Raw genomic sequence first — 17,102 nt, 5'->3', positions numbered from 1 at the left:
CCAAGCTGACTAAATATAGGGACCAAGAACGTGGAGTTCTGAATTGGCCTGCAATTCACATCTGGGCTCCCCATTTACTGTGTGACTTCTCTGTGCCTCAGCGTCCTCTTCTGTGAAAAGGAGATAATAGCAGATACTGCATAAAACTGTTGTGTTGATAAAATGATACCATGGTGTAAAGTGTAGAACCGTGCCTGGCACACCACAGGTACTCAGTAAGGAAGTGCTAGACTTGCCCACGTGCTCTCTTGAACGTCAGGGTCTAGAAGGGGAGGAAAACGACAACAGTGCTACGCTGCTGACCCAGTGTCTGCCTCTGCTCACACGCACCTCTGTTTCTATATGAGTAGAATCATACATTTGATGTGCTGAAGCTGCAGAGAAGACACATGGCAAAGAACACTTTTCCATAGGCAAAATCTACCTTAAATAGAATGTTGATTGGTCAGGAAGCTAGCTCGCCTAGAAGGGCCAGGCTCTCACCTTATCGTATTTGTAGATTAAGTTTTCAGACTTGGCCAGGCCGACAGCCACCTGTGCTGTCCTCCTGGTGTGGACACTGTCCCTCATGGCCCCCGTCAGGAACGGGCAGAGGAGCTGCACTGACCAGGTGCCCGGCAGCAGCTGCAGAACCTGGGCCGCGTCAAATTCCGTGGCGTGGTGGTTCAGGAGGTCCACGGCGGCCACGGTCAGCTCGGGTGCGGAGGGCCCGGGGCCGAGGTAAATGGCCAGCAGCGTGTGGAAGAGCCGCTGCCGGTAGGGTGGGGCCCTGCCCTCGGAGCGCCACAGGCAGTAGTCCTCGGCTGCCGAGAAGTCCCTCAGCTCGTGCACCAGGATGCGCAGGGCTTCCTCGTGCTCCTCCAGCTTCCCGTGCAGGATGGCGCTCTCCATGGGAAGGCCGGCGCCCTGGATTCTATCTGTTGGGCAGAATCCACAAGGTAGAAACAGGCAGGGCCTAAGCCACTTGATGTGGCGATCCAAGGCAGAAGCGTGGTGCTTTTAGCTTAAGAAAGGGCAAAGCAAACTGGCCGCCTAGGCACTGCTGGGTGGCCACCAAGACGAGGGAGAGGGCGCTCTTGCACTTCCTCATTTCGAATCTGGGTGTAGTAACGCCGAAGCCAGACTCTATTTATAGGGACAGCCAGATCTCAGAATACAGACTTCCAATAATGTTTACAGAATGAATAAAACAAATGACCCATGATCTCAGGAGGCCCCAGGGAAACAGTGAGTACCAGAGTGCCAGGGCTCCAGTTAATCTACTATTATTCCTATTTTTCCAGTACGCCATCTTTTTGACTAAAGCAGAAAGGCACTATATTCACTTGAATCCAGACATTACCAGCCCCTCAAAAGTGTGGTGAACCCCCTTATTCCAATTTAAAATCTATTTCATGGGAAGGAACATGGGTTCACAGTGTTAAAAATCCCTATCTATATCATTTCCTTTTGTTTCTTCTGCAACTTAAGTTTCCAGGTTATAAGTAAAATGATGGCACTGAAGGAAGCCTCACTTCTGACCAAGGCCCCGCACTTCACGGGCCGAGTCTCACTGGCAAAGTCCCTTTGCTTTCCATCCCTCTGTAAAACAGGAAGAGGACGTAAGATTTCTTCCCACTGTGACGGGATATTCTGAGGACGACTCCTATTTCAGGGGCCCAGGTTAATTCTCAAATTGTGGGCCTTCTGCATTTAAAGTTGGCCACACTCAGGTCCTCTGCACATGGCTCATACCACTAGGCCTGCAGCAAAGGGCTGCTTCTACCACACACAGCACTAAACACACAGGCTGCAACACACACCACCATCACCCTCACCAAGAACTGTCAGCAACAATCACTAAGTGGCTACCACGTTGAAGGCATGAGGAGAGGGGCAAAGACGGTTAAGAAAAGGTCTCTATAGTGATCTACACTTTTCACACCTGTCATCTCATTTACATGCGATTCTCAAGGCCGCCCAGAGTGGGTTGGCTGGGCAGCAAGCGTTATTGCAACGAGCCCAGATACACCCTGGAGTCACATGACTGACAAGGGGACAGAGTACATCTGAAATTCCCACACCTGTCCACAGTGCCTTGGGGGACACCCTCTTTCCTGCGAGCTCCCGAGCCTTCCCTGTGAGCCCAGACTCCTCCTTTAGGACTGTTCAAACAGGTCCTTCTTTGGGAGGCGCGCCCTGCCCCTCCACCCCAAGGCAGGGCTCATTGCTCCCTCGGCCCTGCACAGAGCTTCTACCAGCCTTATCTGCATTCCTGGTAAAGTGAGGGCAAAAACCAAGCTACATCCAGCTTTCTAAGCTTGGTGCAGGGTCCGACACGCTACACATGCTTTAATGAGGTAGCTCAACGAGAACATCGATGAACAAACTCACGACCAGGACAAGATTTTTATAAAGGGGTCTGTGAAGCATCAAGTGTAAAATAAGTCAGGGGTGACAGTAAAAATGCCTAATGACCAGTACCGCAGAAGTACCGACAACGAGAAGGGACAGTGGCTGCGAGCAACAGTGTGGCTGATGAGCAGCACAGCCAAACGTCAGGCCCGGGGCCAGTGCAAGCTGGAACTAGTTTCTGCTGCTCCCGTGACATATCAACCCCAGCTGGAGTTCTGGGTCTACTGCTCATGAGCTGTGTGACCTGGGGCAAGCTGGGGAACTTCTCTAAGCTTCAATTTACTCTCCTGTAAAAATAATTAAAAAATAGGGCTTACTTCATAGGGTGTTGTGGATATTAGATACCCTAATGCATGATAAGTTTGGACCTATGCCTGCCATACACAGTCGATCCTCATTATTCAGATTCCGTATTTGTGAATTTGCCTACTCACCAAAATTTATCTGTAACCCCAACATCAACACTCATGGTGCTTCTGTGGTCATATGTGGACATGCACAGAGTGCCAAAAAATCTGAGCTGCCTGACATGCATGTTCCCAGCTGAGGTCAAACACGGCAGCGCTGCCTTCTTGTTGCAGCTCTCCTGTAAGGAGACGTCCGCTTCACGGTATACCGCGTGCCACATGGTTTGCATTTTTGTACTTTTCATTGGTGATTTCACCCTTTAAGACGGCTCCAAGTGCAGTGCTGGTGCGCTGCCAGTGTTCCTAAGCACAAGGAGGCCGGGATGTGCCTTACAGAAAAGGCACGTGTCAGACGAGCTTCACCGAAGCCTGGGTGACAGTGTGTCGGCTGAGAGTTCAATAGTAATGAACCAACAATACATATCAAATGAAGTGTCCTTAAACAGAAGCACTCATAAAACGAGGTCATGTATTGATCGGCTGACGCAATGTCATCACCAGAGGCTCGCGGGAACCTAAACCTGTACTTCCCCTGGGAGCAGTGGCTCAGGAGTCACTAATTCAGTGTTTGTGGCAACTTTCTGGAACACAACTACTGAGAATAATGAGAATCGACTGTAGTTAATGGTCAAAAATGGTGTTAAACGCTATTAAAGAGAAATTTGTTGCTAATCCCACTAAGATCAAATCTGGAAATTCTATGATGTCAAATACAGCAAGAGACAAGTCAATCCCAGCAGGCACCAGCACTGTGCTGCTTTGTGGCACTTCACACACTACGGAGACCGTGGTCTCTGCACCCCGAGGAAAGGAAAACTAGACTCCCCTCCAAGACACAGCACTGCCTCCACCTGGCTCTGAGGCTTGAGCAGTCCAAGGGGGCTGCTGTGGGCCGCGCCTGCTGGCAAAGCCCTGGTCAAATGCTGGAGGCATCAGAAGGATCTCTGATTCAAATGCTTCAAAGCCGAATAAGGAAAGGCAAACGGAGGCAGGCTCAACAGACACGCAGACTTCCAAACCCACCAGGGCAGCTGTTGTGTCATCAGTTAAAGGGCCAATGTCCATTTCTAGGGGGTGCAGGCATGAGAAGCTTTGCCCCATTCTCCAGGAAGGCAACTTTGTGCCAAAAGAGGCTCAAGGAATCACCCTATGGACTCAAAACAAAGAGCTGTGCAGAGCCTTCCCCGTCCCGCCCGCGTGAAGGTATCAGGGGAGAGACACTGAGATTCTCCTCACCCATCAGAAAGTGGACTCGGTACAAGTCGGACTTCTGCAGCAGCTGTCGTAGCTTTGCCTGCGTCTCGGTCACTTCCGCACCCCTGCCACCAGTGCTGGGTCCCTGTCGCAGCACCTCGTCCAGGTAGAGGAGTGCTAAGCGTGTGTGGTACTCTTCCTTCTGCAGGAAAGGGGATCCGAGCAGACAGACAGCGTTGGCAAGCGGGAAGCCTGGAGACCACCCCCCCCTCCGGTCAGCAGTGCTCTCGAGACCAGGCTGTGCTGAGCGGAGCTGGGGCAGAGTCCCAGGGACAATGACCACAACACACTTGCAGGTCAAAACCCCTCTGAAACCAAAAAACAGGGAAGGTGAATCTAAAATCAGTGGGAAAAATATAAAAGGGTTACTTCTCATTTTGAGAAGTAAGGGCCACCGGATTCAGGTATTCTCCAAAAAGGTATAGCTGTTCTCAGGTCCTTGAGGAATAACAACAAGGAAGGAACAGAGACGAAAAAGGATAAGCTGAGTGGACATGAGACCAAAAAAAGCTACTTGTTCCTCTGGTCTCTTTCACAAACCTCCAGTTCCCCTCAGACCATCAGCAAGTCCAGCCCGAGCACCCCGGGAACATATAACGTGACACAGGGATCTGCCAACAGACTGAGGGTCGAATCCGACCTCTGAAGCCACTGCTGTGACACTGCAGCCAGAGCCCTGGTCTGAATTCTGACGCGCTCACCTGCAGGCTCCTGTCCACAACCAGATGCTCCAGGTACTTAACGAGAGCTTTAGGGTATTTCTTAAGGCAAGTGATAACATCGTCTGGGTTAAAACTACTCTTCTGCTGTTCGTTCAAAGGTCTCTTGGTGAAAACTTGAACTCCAACCTGAAAGGAGAGTAGCGGGTATTGGCTCTCTCGGCAGTTTCCCCTCAGTGTCTCGACTACACTGTGGGACAATTATTTTGTTTAGAAACTTGAAAAGACACTGATGCCTCATGGTAGTACTTGGCATGGGAGGGTCCAGAGGGTCAGTGTAACTTTCTAAAAGAGAAAGGGTTCCAGCAAATAGTTCGGTATCTTGAGAGTTTGGCTCAATTTAGTGACTATGCTTTTCAAAGTCCCCAGCATCTCCAGGATGCTGGACGGTGCGACACAGAAGCACTGGAAGGCAGAACTTCCGCACGAGCTGGGATTCAGATGGCTCAAGGGGATGCATCAGACAGACAACAAAGGGAGTGGAGGGGGAGGTTGAAGCATAGCTTGTTTTCCCAGCTAAAATCAAGTTTTTGGTCTGTTTTTACCGGCCCCCCCACAAAGAACGGGTTCACGAAGCACGGACCTCCTCACTTTTCTGCAAGGCCCAGCCCGCGTACTGCCACACCAGCTCCCGGTCCAGGCTGTGGGTGAGGAAGTCGACGACGTACTCGTACAGGTCCGAGCGTGTGGAGTCGTGAATTTCCCCATTCACGATGTTCACCCACAACTGCAAAGGAGCAAAAGATGTTTTAAAAAATGGAAGGTTACATACCTTTTACAATTAGCTTAGAAACAGCACATGTTTACTTACTTGGCCTTTTAATACTTAAAAGTAGTAGGACAAAATTTAAATGCTTAAGTCACTTTTAATTTCTTCAGAGCAATATATAAATGTAGAAGACATGGTCCAAGAAATCCAGAAAATAAAGCACCAGGTTCTTTTTCTTTCCTTTTAAATGATGTCACAGTAATACAAACAGTAAATATAATGCATGAGAAGAGGCGGACGTATTAAAAATGTTTCTTCACGAAATAAACAAAATGATCACTGACAACATCTCAACACAGAAGAAATTTACCTGCATCCATCAGTAAGGCTGTTTCTACCTTCTCCATCACAGGAATTCTGGATTTTGAAATCCTTCTTGGACTCTGAGAGTCAGATATCATGCTTCTAAAAACTTTATTGATCCTGTCCCCTAGTGCTGTGTCTTTTACACTTGATGACAGATTTAAAGTCCTTTGTTATTTGATCCAGAAAAATCCCTGCTGTGTAAACCGAAGTTTTTTTCAGAACCCCAGAATGAGGCAGCATCACATGGGGTGGGAGAGATGGCGGCTGCCCACGCAGCATCACCTGTGTCATGTTCCCCCTACCTGTCCACCTGCTGCACTTCTGAATCAGAGCACCAGTGAGAAGCCCAAGAAACAAGGTGCGCTGCGTAAACCATAATTCTGACATCAGCATGTGCACAGTTTTTTATGGTGAGAGTTTCTTCAACATCGAATTCCCTAAGCCAAATAACCTACTCACACACATATTGAAATGTGTCACTTTTTAATAGTAGAATTCTGCCATATATGTTTTTTTCATATTATTTCAATTTTGCAAATCTCTCTATAGCCCTGCCAATGTTATTATTACACTTATATCAAGCTGCAATTCTCTGAACAATGTTTTAAAAAATAAAAATTTTATCTTTGATACCCAAATCAACTCTTAGCCATTGGTGCATGATAATGGGAACCCACTATGTTTAACCTATTCTGCAATCACGTTACCATGACAGTTTCTCAAAGCAACCAAATACATGTGTGGCTTTGCCAAAGTCACAAAGATGACTTCAGCTTCGTGAGTACCACTGATACTCCTGGCCGCTCACAAAACAAAACAGAAAAGGAATGTGAGGAAACTGCAATACAGAGCAAGACCAGTGGAGGGCAAATGAGGGAAGGGGAGAGGTCTCCCAAGAGTGCGAGGACATTTGCTCAAGATCAGGTATGAGAAGTAAGACGCAGGCTAAGAGACAAAACTAGAAATCCATGCCATTTTCAGCTCAGGCGTGGCGCCCTCGCCCGGGCCACCTGGAGACTCGTTCCAATCCCAGTTCTACCACTCAGCAGTGGTGTGACCCTAGGCAAGTGACTGGCCTGGGTCAGCTTTAGCTCTGTCCCAGATGACACAGGGACCATAATTCACCCAGCTCACTGGCAATAGCTATTGTCATTAACAGTGGAAATCATAAACAAACTGTTATTCACAGGCTTAAGTGTCTGATAAGGCAGTGATGTCACATGCCTTGTGGCTCAGTAAAAAAATCATATTTTTATTAATTTTCAAAAACTCAATCTTGATAATGTTCTTTAAAGAGATATAAAGACAAAGAAAACTCAAGGAATTCACTTTCTAAAACAGTATTATTTTTGTTCTGTAAAAAAGGTTAGAGATCAGGCAAAAATGGTCTCTATCAATTTGGGACTTATTTTTAAGTGACACTTAGTGAAATGTACTGATTTTCAAATAATGTTAAAATGCTCTGGAACTAACCTGAACTGCAGCCGCATCCTGGTTATTCGAATGATAGAGCAGTCCCAGTGCAAAATACCTGGAAGAAAACAACACGATGAGCGCACCCCGCCCTCACCATCTGCTGTGGGCAGCACCCACACCAACGCCCCTCGTCCTGGTCCCCTACTCCTGCTCTGTATTCTGTTCAACTCAACGTTCAACGACAAATTTCAAGCGACAACAAGATCCTCATTCTGTGCATTTACTTATGGTATAAAAACGTGCACCCTATCGACGTCCAAAGAGGATCATGCTCAAGTCGAAGATAAACTGAAAAATATAATTATGCTTATACTATGGAAAATCAGATGTGGAACTGTTTTATAATTTGCTTTAAATATTAATGTAGTTTCATATCTCTTCAGTTAACCATTATTAACCCATCACGAGGCACTAAGTGAATATTTGGAAGGTACGCTGAGTTATTATGCAAAGAGAGCAAAAGGAGTTTGAGTGTGAACAGCAATGAAGGCCAACAGTATCCAGGCATCACAGAGAACGGAGGGCCCTGGGGAGGGCACCCAGAGTTCAAGACCTGAGTTTCAGTACCGGCTTCATTCCTTATGGACTGTGCGACCTCGAGCAAGTCGATGCGTTCCCCCGCCCTCCACTTCCTCGGTGTGAGCGGAAGGGTTAGCAGTAACACCGGCACCGCCCCAGGTTCCGCAGGTGGGTCCTGCTCCTGGTCCTCCTCCTCCTCCCCGGCAGGTGCGGGGCAAGCCAACCTAGGAGGTCAGATTTCTCCCCTCAAAGAGCAAACTCTCAACATAGTGAACTATTTGCTGGAACCCTTCTCCTCTCCTTAACCTTTTAGAAAGCTACACTGACTCTCCGGACTCTCCCATCCAAAGTCACGACCATGAGGCATCAGCGTGTTTGCTGGTTCCTTTAGAATATTCTATAGAATATCTCCATTCTACTGTGTGTTTGAGAAACTGAGGGAAACTGCTGAGAGCACCAATACCCTCCTGGAGACCAATGACAAGCCTGTACCATCGAGGCATCTGAATGAGATCCAGCATTGGAGCCGCCACCGGTCTCCGTGGGAGTTCAGCTGCACCTTTGCCATTTCAAATACATAACAATCATAGACAAAGAGTCCTACTCCTTAGTGGAGTTTAGGGATCACCCGACACCCCTCATTTTTAAAGAAAAAAACCCCCTGAGGCTAGAAGGGTCAGACTACTTGACAACCTGCCCAGGAGGAAGAAGCTGCTGGCTCTTATCTAGCCATTCACTACAGACGAACTGCCCTTGTGCACACGGCACAAGGCAGCGGGCGGCCGCCTACCAACTCATGCACACAACGAAGGCCGAGTGTTAAGCCATAACCTTTTATCAACAAGGTCAAGAAGCCTCCCACTTGATCTATTTATCCAGTCGTCTATCTATGCATTCAATTTAGTCATCAATGACTAAAGTGCACGATTAATTTACCAACACACATGTGGCATCTCCCACAGGTGAATCCTAGATGGAATAGGGAGGAAGCCTACGAATCACTTCATTTACTAACAAGGCCTATGCCCAGCTCCAAAGTGTACTCTATCGTGGAAGAAGTGGTATGAGAGTGAATGCCCTCCAAGACCCCTTCAGTCGGTCTGCAGACCATGACGAGCGATAGAACCTGAGGGGTGCTGGGCTGTCACCATGATTTCAAGGTAGTCATCTGATGAATCTCTTGGGAACTCACATATCACACTGGCTACCTCAGCTTCACAACAGTCTCCCCACTGGATGGGGAAGGGCCAGGCATGAAGCCCCTGGTTGCATCCAGAAAGAGAACACTCACTTTTTGTGCTTCTCTAGCCAGGCAGCGCTGTCGGTCAGAAGACAGAAGTTCTCGGTGACCAGGAGGTCCAGCAGACTGTCATGGTCAGCCTCCGCATACAGCTTGAGCAAGGCTGTGTCGATGTCTTCCTTGTAGCCGTTTGCTACCTCTGTGCTGCGGACCTCGTTCAAGTAGCTCATGAGGAAGCGCTTGCACTTGGCCATCTTCTCCTGGTCCCCTTGGGTCAGCTGGTTGAGGTCTGCATACTCGTGGAGAGGAGGGTGAGACCGTGTGAATGAAGAGGAGGTGGGCAACAGGAAGGGGTAGAGAGAGATCAGCTCCCGGACGTCAAGCTGGCCGCTTCTGCAATTACAGTGTCAAACTAAATGAAGCAAAAAGAGAGAAAGAGTACACATAGGCACACAAAACAACACTGGAGGGGTGTGCACGTCTGCACACGTTAATGGGGAGCTGGATATGCGGGTAAACACGGCAGAGCAACCGCCCTAATTTGCAAGCACAGCTAAGCCCTGCTGAACTGTGTGCCACCACCTGCACCCAGAAAAGAACAGAGGGGACCACGAAAGACACGCACACAGCCAGCGTGGAAGTAGGAGATCAAAACCCCTGAGGCGAGCTGAACACCAAGTCAGTGTGGACTCCCTGGAGACCAGGGCAAAGACAGGACACACAGGAAACAGCATCACTGTCTGACCGCGGGCAGAGGACAGTCCTTCTGAAATCTCTAAAGTGTAAACAGATTCTTTGAAAGGAGGGACTTTACAAGAACGTAACTCACAATTTCCTCATCAATAATCTTATGACAGAGGACAGAAGCATTCACGTGGCCACTTCTGTGGTGGCTCTCGTTAGCATTTCAGAGCAAAACAGCAGGATGCCGCTAAATGGCTAGTGTAGCATCCAGACCTTGTAAGGCCCAGGAAGCCAGACGGAGTGACGTCCCATCTCCTCCCTGCAGCCTGCTCGTCCTGTCTACAATGCTAACAGTTAAAGCCGGCATCACTGAGCCGTGGACCTCAACCCTGGTCCAGCACTAGACCCACCTCCAGGAAGCCTCTTAAGGAAGAGAAGCAGCGGCCCTGCCCCAGACACACCGAGTGGGAATCTTGGAGGGCGGATCCAGGATCCACACTTGCTGTGACATCCACGCATCTGCCTACCTTCAAGCTCTGATCGTCTCTCCTCCATCCTCCTGGCTTCCTGCCTCTGCTCTCCTGCCTTCTACTCTGCTCTTTCCATCCTCACCCTCTCCTGACCTTCAGAGGTTCTGTACTACCCACAAGAGAGACTTCAAGCCTCTTAGCATGGCATTCAAGACCCTTCCTGGGGCCAGCCCCCTGGCCAATAGGTTAAGTTTGGCATGCTCCACTTTGGCAGCCCAGGTTCACAGGTTTGGATCCCATGCGTGGACCCACACCACTCGTCAGCCATGCTGTGGTGGTGACCTGCAGACAAAACACGAAGACTGGCACAAATGTTAGCTCAGGGCTCACCTTCCTCAAGCAAAAAGAGCAGGATTGGCAACAGACGTTAGCTCAGGGCTGATCTTGCTCAGCAAAAAAAAAGACCCTTCCTAAACTAATCCCAAACCACCTTACAACTTCAGCTCCAACCATCCCTCTCACGCTCCAACACTTGACTCTGCCTCATTATTTTGCCAGTTTACACATTTCACGCCGCTTTGCCTTTGCTGTTTTCTTTGCCTGAAGCAGTGGTTCTCAATGGCAAGCAGTTTTTCTCCTTGGGGGACAGCTGGCAATGTCTGGAGATATTCTGTCAGGACTGGAGGGAGCTACTGGCACTAGTGGGTAGAAGCCAGGGCTGCTCCTGCCCATCCTACTACACACGAGAAAGCCCCCACAACAAAGAATTACCCAGCCCAACATGTCAACAGTGCCACAGTTGAAAAATCCCGGCCTAAAGTACGATTCTCAACTTGGGAAACTTTGGCTCATCATTTATGGCCCAGGACAAGTCCTGAGATAAGTCCAGGCTCTGCGATGCTCCCACAGCCCTCCACTCACACGCAGAGCGGCACCTACGCTGCACGACAGGCTCACACCCATCTTCCAAGCCAGCGTGGGCAACTGCAACAGCAGGGCACTGTCTCACCCGCACACATGGGCTCTGGTGCTTAGGCCAAGTTTGCAAAGTGCAGGAAGTGCTGACCGGGACTGGATGCAAGGACAGGCTGCATAACATCCAGAGGAACAGACACAGCGCATACGTCCCCACAACATGACTCACAAACAGGCTCTATGTTAGGAGCCAACCATGATTAGCACTGAACTGAGAAGGAACCTGACGACAAGTCCCAGAGCAATGAGAAAAAACATCCTGAGTCATTAGCAACGTTTGCTGTGGGCACAGGAAAGGGAAGTGGAATCAACCTCGTCCAGGAGTATCTTCCTCAAATATCAACCTTCTCAGCCACACTTGTGACAAAAGCTGGGCTGCAGTCAATTTCAAGTTAAGCTATTAGGAGGCTGAAGTATGAAGTATAGGAAGCTTGTATTCATGACTGACAGGCCCCATATTTATTTTCCTACAAAACTGGTGAACTTTTCTAGGAATGCAACCACGGCCACTCATCCAGTGTTTCAAATTAACCCATCAGAAAAAGATGTAATGGGAGGCCCCCAGGACCCAGCTGCAGAGGTCTTCCACATCGGAGGGACAAAACAAGATAGGACAGAGAACAGTCCAGGTCCAAGGGGCAAAGAATCTATTTGAACCCCAAAGCTAACGATCTTTCCAGGAACAGAGGAGAACAGCACACACAACTTACATAAGTAAAAGTCATATAGGGCATCATTATTCAAGAAGTGATTCCCTCTCTACTCAGAAATCTCTATTCTACAACCAATTTTGTGACAGAGCAAGAGATGAGAGCCGCTGTGGGTGTGACACAGCCTGGGTTGTACTGCAAATACCCCAGAAAGTGGCCAGCAGACAGCGCGCCTCAGAGAGGCCTCCTGCTCTGCAGTGACCTGCATGAAAGGATCTAGCTGGAGGCTTTGTAACATCTTATCTCTGCAGTGGCTCTGAACTACGCATGATCCATTCTGGGTAGACATTTTGCAAACTTCTGCACTAGGCAATGCTTTAGTAGGATACTTAAAGACCATCATAGCAGGTTTACCCTAATCTTCTGCAAGCAGTGCTGAGCAAGCACACACCGACCACTGCCTCCCTGAGCCCACCAGCCTGAGGGGAACGCGCACAGGACAGCAAAAGAGTGCGTGTGGGACAGGTGTGGGGGGGGGAGCTGGCCCAGGGGGTACAGTATTAATCATAATGCCAGAAGGGACCCCCGTAAGAGAAATTCAACTTCCTGAGACAGCTAACCAGGAAGATGCCATTTAAAAAGTCCACAGAAGAAGAATACGTTTCATGAGTCTTGCCACAAGCACCTGCTCTTTTCCTACACTCATAGCTTCTTGTAAGATCTCTGGAGAAAAGAAAAAGTGAGCAATAGTACTTCCCTAGGAATTCTTCACATGTTATCAAACTCACTCTTTAGAAGCCCCTTCTCCTCTCTTCACAGGACCATTACACACGCCCCTCAGCAGCCCACCCTCTTCAAGATGCAGGACAGTTAAACCAGGCCTGAGCGTGCGGGGGCCTCGAGGAACAAGCATGGGTCTGTTACTACTGCACCCAGCCTCGCCGCTTCCCCCTGAAGCCGTCTAACCATGGCCGCACTCCCGCCGCAGCGACACAGCTGAAGTGGCGGCTCTGACCACAGAGGGACACGCAGCCGTCCTACCAACACCTCAAATTACCTGAAGAGCTCTTTAGCTTCCAGGAACTGCAGCTGCGCAAACTGTATGAACCCCGCCTGCTGCAGGATCCTCCTGTACATCACCTGCAAGGAAAGACAGGTTTAACCTCTGAGAGAGACCTCGCAATCATCACAGCAGGGAGAAACTCAATTCCAATCATCAAACGAGCTAACGGTTAATGATGACACAGAAATCTGAAATTACAAGGTAAAGGAACAGCAAGGCATATATGAAATTATTTTCAATATACACACATACATACATATGTATCTGTATATGTATGTTGATCAACCTCTCATTCTTGAAATCGAGTTGTTCTCTATTTTACTATCCTGCCTCCTCCTTCATGGGTTTTTCATCAATCCCAATCTTTCCCAAATGCATTCCCTATCTCCTATTCTCCTCCTCATTAACTCGCAGGCCTTCGATGATCGTTTCTATTCTAACTTCCGGTTGCTCAGGTGTAACCCCTGTGGCACTGCCGGCAGTCTAGAAGCAGCTCACCCTTCTACCACTCTCCCGGAAGTGACACTGCACGGCCGCATCTCTGAGCATCCCTCAGAGCACAGGCCGATCCACTGAGTAAATAAACAGGCTTTCCTGGCCAATGCTGGGGAAAGGCTGTGCATTCTCTCTCCTCAAGCTGATGACATCCCACACTGACACGTCCCAGTCTGGGAACTCCTGCAAAAAAAGGTGCCTGTTATCTGCGATTAATCCAGCACTCCTCAGACACTTGAGGACGTTGTCTCGTCACGTCTTTACTTCCAGCCCCTCCCTCTCACCGTGCAGGCCGGTCAGTTTCCGAGTTTTGTCTATCCTTCATTTGAAATAGCTCTTAATGCACCTCTTCGCTCTACTCTTACTGGTTCCCTCACCACAGCCCAGGCCCTCAACACCTCACAATTAAAGACTCTAAGTGTGTTTCGGACTCTGTGACTTCTTAACTCATCTTCCTTCTAATCCATCAAGCTGTTTTATAAGCCATAAATTCCTTGAAGGCAAGGCACACGCATTATCCATCCTAGCATCCCCACACCCCTAGCATAGCATCTGCCATTTGGTACCTGCTTATTGATCTGAAGAATTAGCTGATCAATTTTTATGAAACTCCATGTTCATTGTCACTTGCTATCCCCATTTTACAGACAGGAACATTCTGCTCAGAGATATTAAGGTTTCAGCCCAAAGTTACTAAAGTAGGAAGTGGCTGAGCTAGGATTTAAACCAGATCTTTCAGATTCTAGAGCCCAATTCTTTCCACGCACTGATTCATCTGGGTACACGGCAGACAGTTAATGCTGGTTCCACTGAAGAAGCAAGGGGAGTGGAGACAGTCAGCAGCCAAAGGCCATCAATCCTGCTCCCTCAAACCAGCTTTAAAAGGGCTTTTGCTATAGTTTTAGAGAGTTCTCAAAAGTCTACAACAGCTCCTTGCCACCCCTTGCCACAGAAGTTCCATTAGGGACGCGAGAAAAGGCAGGCTGCTGCTCACGCCTCTTCTCACCGCCTGCCTTCACCTTTCTCCATGACACTGGCCATTGCTGACCTAAAAACCGGCCTATGGATACCACCCAGCAACAAGCAGACAGGAGTGGCCACAGCGCTGCTGCGTGGGAAGGCCAGTTCCATCTCTGAAAGCAGAAACAATAGAGGCCATCCACTTAGCAAAGAAAAAATGGGCCATCAGCTGCAGTAGAAGAATTCTCAATCACACCCAGGACGCGTGATGAGAGACCACCTGAATAACAATTTATTCCTTGTGGCTGCAGGATTCAAACGTCATCTACTCTTCCTCTTCCTAAAGGGAAATAAAAACTACTTTTGCTGGGGGCCAGCGCCGTGGCCGAGCGGTTAGGTTCACGTGCTTCACTTTGGCGGGCTGGGCTTCACCAGTTCAGACCCTGGGCTTGGACCTACACACCACTTGTCAAGTCATGCTGTGGAGGCATCCCACATAGAAAGAACTAGAAGGACTTACAGCTAGGATATATAACTATGTAGTGGGGCTTTGGGGAGAAAACAAAAAGGAGGAAGATTGGCAACAGATGTTAGCTCAGGGCCAATCTTCCTCACTAAAAACAACAACAACAAAACCTACTTTTGCTAACACTCCCAATATCCAAGATTGGGGGGTTATTTTCTGTATTCTACTCTAGGAATGCTATACAAAGACTTGGAAGAAGCATGCAGAGAGAGTCCTTCATCCTGGATATAAGCACTAGATGTTGAAACTGTGGATGATCCAGAGAACACCATGGAAACCGACCTGAAAACATGGACCAGAAACTTTATCAAGTACAGCCAATTCTTGCTTCTCTGAAAGTGACTGTCTCCTTTCCAGATTGTTCACCAAAACTGACACCTCCTCCTGCTCTCTGCTCAGGTGATGCTGAACCACAAAACCTGGAGCCCGGAAGGCTGGCAAGAGAAGGACAAGAAGGATGACTACAAGGGGAGGACAGAGAACAATAAAGCGTGTTTATCTCCCCAGCATGGACCTAACTCCACAATGGAATCTTCAGCTTTCTTTCTACCTCACTAGTTGTCCTTCAGAAGAAGGCAGCCATCGGAATCCTGAGATGAAGAGAGTGAATGAGCAGAGCAGACCTGTAAGCAGTGCCACTCACTATCTGCTCTGTACAGGCTGGGGCCAAACACGCCAGGCTTACAGAGTAGAATGAAACCAAGTCAAAACTGATGCTATTAGCATTATACTTCTGAATTGAGATTTCTCACTTTCGTGATTTGGGGAACTAAAAATGTTGTGAAACAGAAGATTCTAATCTAGAGATTTCTAAACCTGCTTTCAAGGCTGCATTAATCAAATATCACACAAGAGCTTCTGAAGAGAACAGTTCTTCCTAGCACTAAATTCAAAATGTACCTTGTTTTATGGCTCTTCCTTAACACACACTGCCTAAACGAAATATAAACTTCTCCAACAAACAGAATATTATTCAGCCTTAAAAAGAAAGGAAATTCTGGAGAGTGACATCAACAACGTGGCCTAGTGAGCTGCTCCCTTTGTCTCTTCCCCTTCTAACTACCACTAAACGGACAACAAATGATCAACGGAGGATACCCACACAGCACAAGAGGATGCCTGAGAGACACGTGCAGCTCTACATCTGAAGGTGGAGGGACTAGCCCTGGAGAGGCAGTGGAGACAGGTGAGCAAGCTTGGACACCCAGCAGCCCTGTGCACATGTGCGACTGCTCTCCTAGCTGGAGCACTCATAGCACTGCTGCAGCCCCAAGGGTAGAAGCATGCCTTGGAGTGACTGCAAGAACAGGTAATGGCAGCCCTGAGCCCCCGTGTGATCACTTTCCCTCTCTGCTGGGAGAGCAGAGAGTGCCAATGCCACCCCTAGGGAGTGGCCCAGCTTGGACCCAGTAGGGAGGCTGCACCCACCAAGGACAACAGCTGGTGCAACCTAGGAGGAGACAGCGGTGGATCTGCGTGCCCGGGCGAATGAGATCCTGGCTGCCACAAACACCTATAGTAACGCTGCAGACCTGAAGAGGGAAGCGAGTCTTCGCGGGACTGTGGGAGCAGGCAACAGCACCCCTGAGCTCCAGTGTGATCACTTTCCCATCTGGTTGGGGAGCCCACAGGGTTGCTGTGGTCCCAAGGAGTGGCCCAGGCTCAGACAGACACAGCTGCCAGGGATCACGGTGGGCTCAGAGTACACAGCACGTGTCCCCACCCCCAGTGGCAGCAGGTGGAATCTGCGACCAGATACTATCATTACATGATGACACAAATCCACTCCACCAAAAAATATTAAGAGGTACCTTAATACTCCAGACCAAGGGAAAATACAAACACCCAGAAATCAATCCTGAAGGCACAGAAATTTACAACCTAAATGACAGAGAATTCAAAATAGGATCAGAAAAAATTCAACAAGTTACAAGAGAACTCAAAAATACAGTTCAACGAAATCAGGAATAAAATAAATGAACAGAGGGAATTCTTCACAAAAGACATTGAAACTGTAAAGAAAAACCAATCAGAAATGTTGGAGATGAAAAACATAGTGAATGAGATAATGAAAAATACGGACTCTCTGAATAACACAGCTGATATTACGGAGGACAGAATTAGCAATTTAGAGGACAGAAATACAGAAATGCTTCCGATAGAGGAGGAGAAACAATTAAGTCTAAAAAGAAATG

The 17,102-nt window shown here is 48.5% G+C and overlaps 1 protein-coding gene across 1 annotated transcript in view; it reads right to left on the bottom strand.

Annotated features, from left to right (window-relative positions):
• The window catches only part of TGFBRAP1 (transforming growth factor beta receptor associated protein 1), a 44,387-nt gene that overhangs the window by 4,231 nt on the left and 23,054 nt on the right, over positions 1-17,102 (bottom strand). Inside the window, exons 5-11 of the mRNA XM_046661645.1 lie at positions 12,921-13,003; positions 9,136-9,477; positions 7,323-7,380; positions 5,358-5,501; positions 4,757-4,903; positions 4,038-4,197; positions 484-917 (exon numbers count right to left, since the gene is read on the bottom strand). Coding sequence (XP_046517601.1) covers positions 484-917; positions 4,038-4,197; positions 4,757-4,903; positions 5,358-5,501; positions 7,323-7,380; positions 9,136-9,477; positions 12,921-13,003 — 1,368 coding nt within the window. The remainder of the gene's footprint in view (positions 1-483; positions 918-4,037; positions 4,198-4,756; positions 4,904-5,357; positions 5,502-7,322; positions 7,381-9,135; positions 9,478-12,920; positions 13,004-17,102) is intronic.

This window comes from Equus quagga, chromosome 5, assembly GCF_021613505.1.
Source record: "Equus quagga isolate Etosha38 chromosome 5, UCLA_HA_Equagga_1.0, whole genome shotgun sequence".
In the NCBI taxonomy this organism is placed as follows: Eukaryota; Metazoa; Chordata; class Mammalia; order Perissodactyla; family Equidae; genus Equus; species Equus quagga.
Note: the sequence above shows the minus strand (reverse complement) of the source record. Positions and strands in the feature narration are given on the sequence as shown.